Here is an 8,864-nt window from a genome sequence, read left to right as displayed (position 1 = left end):
AGAAGGGAGGAGCTGCAGAAGCCCTGGAAACTCAGGATTTCAGGTTTGCGGCTGTGGGCTGTGTTAACACCAGGACATGCCCTCTTTCTCCTTTCTTTTATCTTTGCTTCTGACATCAGTTTGGCCTCACTGTCCACCGGAGAGGGCAGAACTTCCCCACAGGAAATACTTATCAGCCTTTCTTTATACAGTGAGCCCAGGAGGGTATTTTGCTTGGTCTGTTTTGGTCACACACCCACCTTTTGGTGAACGTTCCTGTGGGTGGAGAAGAGAGATCCTGGTGTCGAGCAGCTCTACCGCCGCCGCGCAAGTCTAGGAGCGGATCCCACGCCTAGGAAGAAAGGGAAACGTTTTCCTAAAGAGAGGGAGAATTCTGTTACCGGGAGATGAAAAGGAGAGGCTATTTTAGGGTGATAGAAAGTAGACTCTAAGGCGTGACACTGCTGTAGCAGAGTTAAGTCTGACATATGGCGTTACCAGCCCCCAGTCCTCAACATCACACTTGGTAGACATTCAAGTGCTCCTGATGAATGAATGACTCAGTACCCCCAGCTGGTTGTGAAACTCTCTTCTCTAAACTGGCTCAGAACTTTTACCAGCTGCTCTTTATTCTATTAGAGCCTTTATACGCCCTTATATTAGCTCCTCTCTAATCTCAGGTGCAGAAGGCGTGCCCGCCAGCCAGACACGCAGGGGGCATCCTGTGGAAATCAATCCCACAACCACAGCACAGAGTGCTGACCCCACGGTTGACAGGGATTCTTAGGTTCTGGGTCACCCGTCGAGGCCCAGTGGCCCAGGCCTTCAGGGCAAAACGCCTCTCCCCACCACCCTCGAAAGGCAGGACCGTCCACTGGGAAAGAGGCAAGGCTCTGCGGGGGGCGCGGGCCCGGCGGGGCCCTAGCCTCAGGCACGTCACCGAGCACAAAGGAGACACGAGGGAGGCGCGGCGGGAGCGGATCTTCCCTTGCCAGCCACTCGCAATTGCGGTTGCAGACCTGCAGCTCCCCTCCCCCGCCCCCAGCCAGGCCCGCCCGCCTCCCGCCGCCCGCCTGCCGGCCTTTCTGTCTCCTCTCTCCTTCCGTACTGGACGGCCCGGGTCCATTTCCGGGCTCGGGATATTTGGTACTGAACGGGGCTGTGGGCGCGGAGCAGGTGGCAGCTGCGGGGCAGCTGGGCTTCCCGCCTGCTCTGCCGGGGTCATCTCCCGCCGCCTTTGTCAGCAGCCGCAGCCCGGGCCGGCCCGCTCCCTCCTCGGGAGCCCGCGCACGCCGCCGGCCGGACTTTGGCGCTGCGTCGGGCGCTGCCGCTGTGTGCTAGGGCCCGGCTCGGCGTCGGCTGTGCTCGGGAAGCGGACGGCGAGGGGCAGCTGGGACCCCAGGCCCAACATGGCTGAAGTCAGCATCGACCAGTCCAAGCTGCCGGGTGTCAAGGAAGGTAGGGGCCGGGGCGGGAGGCGCGCGGGGCCACTCCCCTCTCCCCAGCCCGCGTTCTCTGAGAGCAGGGGCGTCGGCCTTGCGCCCCTGCAGCCCTCTCAGGGCACCCGCCAAGTGTTGGGCTGGCCGGGACGTGGAACGGATGAATTTAGTGGTGGGGGGAGCCTTTAATGTGCCAAGCCTGTTTTAAACCTCTGAAAGGAGCTGGGGTGGGGGGAGGGCAGCACCACCCTCAGCAACTGGTTGTGCAAATGTTTTCGTGGATGGCAAAGCCCTTTAAGTGAATGCCAAGGAGTTGGGTAAAGCAGATGTATTGTTCTTAAAAATCTGGGCCCAGCCTTGCTGTCTGGAAGGCTGGGACGTGGGGAGGGGTTGACAGTTCCCGGCCGAGCCTTTGTTTTGAAACATGATTCTTTCCCTACTTTTCATAGCCCGGAGTCTGGCTGGCCGACTCTCCCTCCTTCCTGGAGGTTTAAAAGTTAGCATTGGTCTTGCTGCGCTCAGGAGGATGGGAACCCGCTCTAAGCATTTTCTTACCAAGTACAGTGAGCGAGGAGAGCAGGGGGACTATTTTTTTTTAATGGCTTCCTATGTTTATGTTCAAGAAAATAAATATTGATTAGTATTGGCCTGGCTTAGCTAGGCAGCAAGTAGCCCTTTGAGTTTCCTTCCGTGGGCTTCATTAGGTGCATTTTTTTTTTTTTTAATTGAGATCATGGGTGCTGGATTACTTTCACCTTTAGTTGTCTTTGGTTCTTTGGTTTTAGGAAGCAGAAAAGTTCCAGAGTGCTATTTCAAGCCTATTGTTTCTGAAGGGTGTTGTAGCACCCCTAGGCCTGAGGTTTTAGCACTGGTGTTTACCTTTTGGTTGCTAGCCTGGCTTTAACAAGTAGGTACGGTTCTCACATCACTGTCAAAACTAAGAAACCTGAGTGATAGGAAAGGCAAACCAGTGCTTTACTTGGAGAGGCCTAATATTCTAGATGTCCCGTGCTTTTGAATAGGAGTTGTGTGTGAGTGAGACTTGGGTGTGTGTCTATAAAATAAGTGATCCTACTGTAATACCTTGCTTTCTTGGAAGGTGATGCCTACAGTGAGAATCGGGGTTCAGTTCCTAAGTGGTGTGATTTTACTCAGCCCACTTTCCATCTCTGATAAAACTCTAAAAAAATAAAGCCCTCACTTTATGAATATTACTCTTTGGCCTTTAGTTTCTTACCAAGACATGAATGATTTATTCTTGCATGCAAGTATTATTTCTCAAGGAGTCCCACAATATGTTCTATCTAAAAATGGAAGGTTTTTCCAGTCCCAAACTGTAGAACTTAATATGTTCAATTTTGCTTTAATTTTGCATGATAGGGTGCTTGGCAATCCAGTTTATATAATCTGTTAAAGTGGGAATGCTTAGTGTGGTTCTTTCATTTGTCTTCATTAATGTAGAATTAAATACATTTTGATTTTGAAGGTACTCAGAGACTGTTGAGACGATCTTTGTAAGCATTTTTCTGGTTCCAACATTGTCAAAAGGATCATAGATTATATTAGGAATGTCCTAGAGGTGGTGAAGTTTTTGATGTGGGAAGCATTCAAGTCTAATAAGTATATCTTTCTTTAATATAATTCCTAATTATGGCTCAGTTGCTCCCTTACAGTGTCTTTATCCTAATTAATGAGAATAAACCTGGCATCCTGAAAGGTAAAACATGCACAAATATTGAGACTTTTATTCTACTGAAACTCCAATTAAATTTGAGAATGAGTTGAGTACTAATTTGTTTAATATTCTGGCATGGATTTTTGAATTCTGAGAAAGTGCTTCCTTTATTTTTCTTTTAAACTGTTGGTAGCTTTTATATATAATCATATTTGGCAACATGGGGTAGATTCCAGTAGAAGAAATTGAGAATGATAATGCAATTGATGTGTGCCTCTTTGACTGCCTTTTCTTTAGGAATGTGTGAGGTACCCTGTGACCTTTGTTGTGAGCAGAGGTCCTGGGTAACAGCTGACATCAGGGTAAGGGGATATGTGTACTACTTTTCTGTGTTAGAATCCAGTGCTTGGACAGTCCTTTTTTAAAACACACACACACGCCCCCAGGCCCCCTCATACCACCCCCCCCCCCCCATACCCCATGGTGGTATTTATACCTTGGGCAGTCTCAAACTGGCAGACCAAGAGAGATGTTTAGGTGAACAGAATTAAGTCAACTAAATGTCAACACACATAATTTTCTGGTTAAAAGAGTATTTGAAACATCTGTATAATTTTTGTAATGAAAACACTGTTGCCAGTGTTTAAGAATATGGCTTTATTTCTTTTGAAACATTTGGAGGTCTGTGAAACAAAATTTGAAATAATTCCCAACTTTTTTTTTTACATTAGTGGATGTGTAACTGAAACACAACATGCAATTTACAAACCTTAGGCAAAGGAATAGGCAGGTTCCAACAATATTGTGAAAACTTCTTACTTTGGAATTCAGAACTGAGAAAACATTTTTCTAAAAATGAGCATTTTTAATCAGTTCACAAAGTTAGCACTTTTAACCATGTATATCACATTTTCTGTTGTCAATTTGGCTTCTTTACTGAATTTTCTTTCTGAAATAGCAGTCTACTCCCCACGTTCTTTTCGCTCTTTCCAGAGTCCCCTGACTTAATTTCAGTTGCCCACTTATCCTTGTAATTTTGCCATTTTTCCCTAACAGAAATTTTATATTATCATAAAATCTGGCCTGAGAGCTTCAGCCTGCCCATCAAAGCCTGGCTAGGCCATTTTAAATTTTAGCAACTTCTTTGAAGTTTCTTAAGCATCACAGTTTTCATACCTTTAGCCACTTAGCAGTTGCATTCCAGCCTTCCCAGCTTCTTTAGTTTTTTCATCAGATTCCCAAATTTTTTATTTTGCTTTCTCTTTATTCTTTAGGTGGAAAGTTCTATCTCAAGAGTTGGTGAACTCCAGGTGTGCCTGTGCAGTCCTGTGTTCTTGACACATAAAATCAGTGTACCAGCCTGCACCAAGGCTCACTTGGCTAGTACTCTACCTGCTGCGCCATCACCCTGGGTTCTTGTTCTGGTTGGGGAGCCAGATTCTGTCCAAGTTGCTCCTCTTCCAGTCTAGCTCTCTACTGTGGCCCGGAAGAGCAGTGGAGGGTGGCCCAAGTGCTTGGGCCCTGCACCCGCATGGGAGACCAGGAGGAAGCACCTGGCTTCTGGCTTCGGATGGGCGCAGCACGCTGGCCATAGTGGCCATTAGGGGAGTGAACCAACAGGAGGAAGACCTTTCTGTCTCTCTCTCTCACTGTCTAACTCTGCCTGTCCAAAAAAAAAAAAAAAAAAAAAAAATCAGTGTACCAAGGAGTGACTTGTTTCTTGAAATACAGGTAGCTAGCAATTCGAGGAACAAATTCTTGTATCTTTAGTGAAAGATAAAATTGAATACATTTTTAGAAAAGCCTATGAAAGGAAGCATATCTGCAAAGCTCTAATTCTTTTTAGGTCTCCATTATGCTACACTGGTAGCGTAATGGAATAAATTCAACTAATGGTTTAAATCCAAAATTTCAAGGGAAAAAATGCAAAATTATATCTGGTACAATAAGTGAACCCAGTAGTCTCAGAGTTGAAAAGTTTATCAGATGTACAATAGGCATCTGTTGTGATGGCTGTCTGTAAGATGTACTTAATTTATCTGGCTCCAGGGCAAATTGACTTTACCTTTGCTTCAAAATTCAGCAGCAGTTTTTCTTGTTACTTTTTTAAAAACAGTATTTTTTTTAAGGACAGAGAGAGCTTGTTAGTTCCATCTATTAGTGCATTCCCCATGCTTTTTGAAAAAAAAAATGCATTTTTATTTATTTTAAAGCAGAGATAGTTGGGGCTGGGCCAGAGTAAATCCAGGAAGGGAACCCACATATATCTGGAAGGCACTCAAGTACTTGAGTCATCACCTGTTGCCTGGCACAGCACAGTGTGTGTGAATTAGCAAGAAGCTGAAACTGGAAGTGGAGCTGGGACCCAAACCTAGGCACTCCTGTGTGGGCTGTGAGCTTCCTAACCAATGAAGGATGCTATCCTCTCCCCTCACCCCCATTTTTTTAAAGAGACTCTGGCTGGATCTCTTTGAGCTAGGAGGTTTGTTGTATCTTATCTTCCTTTACCCTCCCATTCACATCTGTCACCTGATAAGCAGATGTTAAGTAAATATTTGAATATGTGAGTGAATGAATGAATGGCTGTATTATTAGATGTACTCTACTGGTTTAAGAATTCTGTTTCTGGCATAATAATTTCATATTGCTTCTCAGAGATAAGCTTTTAGAGGACAGAGATAATTTACCAGCATTAACTTTATAAAGACTTTGGATTTTTTTATTTGTTTCAGATTTTTTGGGTGGAGTGTCTGTCTTGTAAATAGAATTCATCCAACATAGATAGCATTAAAAATTGAAAAAGTTGTTTTTTTCTTCTAGCTTTGGACACAATAGTCATTGAGTATAGGGCTCTACTAAAACATTTTTTAAGTGTAAAGCAGGTGGAAGGAATCTTAGATACATATATTAAATAATAATTTGGGGTCAGTGTTTTGGCACAGCAGGCTAAGCCACCACGTGCAATTCTGGCATTCCATATGAGCACTGATTCTTGTCCCTGATGCTCCAATTCTGATCTAGCTCTCTGCTAATAGGCCTGGGAAAGCAGCCGAAGACGGCCCAAGTGCTTGCGCCCTTGAACCCACATGGGAGATGAGGATGAAACTCCTGGCCTCCTGGTTTGGAAGTAAACTAGCAGTTGCAAGATCTCTGCCCCAGTAACTGCCTTTCAAATAAATAAATGAATCTTTTTATTAAAAAAAAATTATTTGCTAGGTGTCATATATTGTGTGAGTATAGTTTTACAATTAAAACAAAAACAAAAAATGTCTTATGGTGTGTGGACTTGGTTTTTACCATTGTTTGCAATACATGAGCTTTTTGTCAAGAGCCCTGGAAATTCATGTACCAAAACTGCCACTTGCTTAAGGTGAAAAAAATTAAGTTTATTTCTATATGTTGGCAGGCAATACTTTCTTAAAGTAATTTTTTCAAATGCGTAACAATGTTATTTGTAATAAATGAAAGCTGTGAGGTGTTGAAAGGAGTATTCCCATGTGGGACACTAGAGTTAATTGATAGTTTAAAAAGGGATCTCGGCGGAGAAAGCATTAAAAACCACTAATGTAGGCTAGCCTCCTCGTTTTCTAGATGAAAATCTGAGGGCAAGGGGGAGAGAGGTTAGTTGTATAAAACCACTGAGGCTGAGTAGTTTTGGAATTAGCACATTGGGGCTTAGAATTAGAAAAGTTTAGAACTGTGAATATTTACACAGTCTTCACTTTCTTTCCTCTCCTGCCTTCTTCCTTTCTCCCCCATTCTTTCTCCCATTTCTTCTCTTTCTTCTAAGTAGTTCCATAGAAACATAAGATTAATTCCTTATCTGTTATATTTAAATGGTAGAATGAATGTTATGAATGACAAGACCATTTCAGAGATTTTTCTGAGGTTAGTTACTTTAGGGTTTATCTTTAATGTGGATGGCAATCTGTTAACATGGGTGTTATTTTAATCTATTTTTATTCATTTGAATGACAGAAAGATCTCCATCTACTGGTTCACTCCTCAAATGTCCACAACAGCTAGGAGAGACTCAATATGGGCCTCCCACATAGGTGGAAAGGACCAAATTACATGTCATCTGCTGCTTCTTAAGGTGTACATTGGCAGGAAGCTGGAATAGGGAGCAGAGCTGGGCCTTGGACCCAGGCAGTCTAATGCAGGATGTGGGTGTCTCAATCAGTGTCTTAACCACTATCTGAAATGCCCACTGCTATTTTATTTTTTAATTAGAATCATTTTAAACTTCTATTTTTGACTCAGCAAATGAATGGGTGAACTAGAAAATCACACTCCTGCCTTGGAGTTTTCTATTTGAAAAACCACGAAAAACCACACACAATATTTATGTCTTCTACTCTTCAGCTTGAAGGGACTAATGGTTAAAATTAAAATATATCGGGGAAATAAACTCAAAGCCATTGTCTGATCTTCCCTCAGTTCTTGTAAAAGAGATCATGAGAGAAAAAGTTAATTTTATTGATATAAATGAATTTCGCATCAAAAAGCAATTTAAATGGTAGCCACAGGAAATGTCATTGGGTTAATGTTTTAAACTGATGACCCATTTAAAGGTGTCTTATGCTTGAAAAATGTAATATTAGGCCACCCTACATCTTGGTTGAGACCTACAAAGCATAATTGGTTTTTATATTCAGAAGGACTTTGGGGATTAGACTTTTAAATCTAGAATGTTCCAGATGTTTGAGTTTAGAAACCAATGAAAAGAGTGATCAGTTACTCGTTTTAAAAACGGCATGTTAAACAAATAGACACACAAAAAAACAAGAACTATTTCTCCTTGCCATCACAATAAAATATTTTCAAAGCACACAAATACAATAATAAATTTGCATGCATAAAATAGTTGATACCCATGCACAGTTGTAAAATAGTGAATTCTTTCTAATAAACCAGAGCCAGTGTGTAACCAGTCTTGTTTATGTATCAGTGGTTCGTTCTTTTTTCTTCTTAGTCAAGGTTATTGAAGAGTTATTTATATACTCTAAAAATTTAGTCTTGCTATTATATGGATCTGAGTTTTGACAAATGTATAGTCTTGCAACCATTGCATCATCAAGATACAGAAGAGTTCATAACCTAACTTCTCTACCCCCTTTCCTTCCTTTGCTACCACTGATTTGTTTTCTGCCCCTGTTTTTGCCTTGTCAAAAATATTATATGATAGGAATATGCAGTAAATAGCTTTTAGAGTCTGGCTTCTTTCTTTTAGCATAATATATTTAAAATAATATGTGTACCAGTAATTCTGTTCCTTTTATGGCTTAGTAGTAATCCATTGTATGACAGTTTGTTTCTCCCTTTAGTTGAAGAACATTTGGGTTGTTTACAGTTTAGGTGGTTATAAAGAAAGTCACTCTAAACAAGCACATACAGTTTTGTATTTTTGGTGAGAATGAATTTTTTTTTCCAGTTACTAAGGCCCTTAGACTGGGGTTGCTAGGTCATAGGATCAGTGTGTGTTAGAATTGCCAAACCATTTTTCAATGTGTTCTGTCTTATATTCCCACTGGGAATGTCTATAATTTCCAATTGCTCTGCATCCTTGCTGGCACCTGATATTAGTACGTTTTCTTTTTTTTAATATTACCTATTTAGATGATATGCACTGATACCTCATTGTGGCTTTATTTGCATTTCCCTAATAACTAACAAGATAACAGCCTTTTTCCTTACGTTTATTTTCCATTCCTGTATAATTTGTTTGTTGAAGTATTTGTTCTAAACTTTTGCCTCCACTCCCTTCTTTT

The 8,864-nt window shown here is 42.0% G+C and overlaps 1 protein-coding gene across 10 annotated transcripts in view; it reads left to right on the top strand.

Moving 5' to 3' along the window:
• The first annotated feature begins 655 nt into the window (after positions 1-655).
• Positions 656-8,864, top strand: part of CCDC50 (coiled-coil domain containing 50) — a 75,431-nt gene continuing 67,222 nt past the window's right edge. For 8 of the 10 annotated variants that reach the window (XR_016232478.1, XR_001794693.4, XM_008266664.5 and 5 more), the window contains exon 1: positions 656-1,437. Coding sequence is in view for 6 of the 10 variants with exons in the window: in XM_008266664.5 (XP_008264886.1) it covers positions 1,389-1,437 (49 nt within the window). In the remaining 4 variants the exon portion in view is untranslated. The remainder of the gene's footprint in view (positions 1,438-8,864) is intronic. The other 2 variants (XM_089330851.1, XM_089330850.1) reach the window with 1 other exon arrangement.

This window comes from Oryctolagus cuniculus, chromosome 4 (assembly GCF_051225735.1).
Source record: "Oryctolagus cuniculus isolate XC-2025 breed Fujian yellow rabbit chromosome 4, ASM5122573v1, whole genome shotgun sequence".
Classification (NCBI taxonomy): Eukaryota; Metazoa; Chordata; class Mammalia; order Lagomorpha; family Leporidae; genus Oryctolagus; species Oryctolagus cuniculus.
Note: the sequence above shows the minus strand (reverse complement) of the source record. Positions and strands in the feature narration are given on the sequence as shown.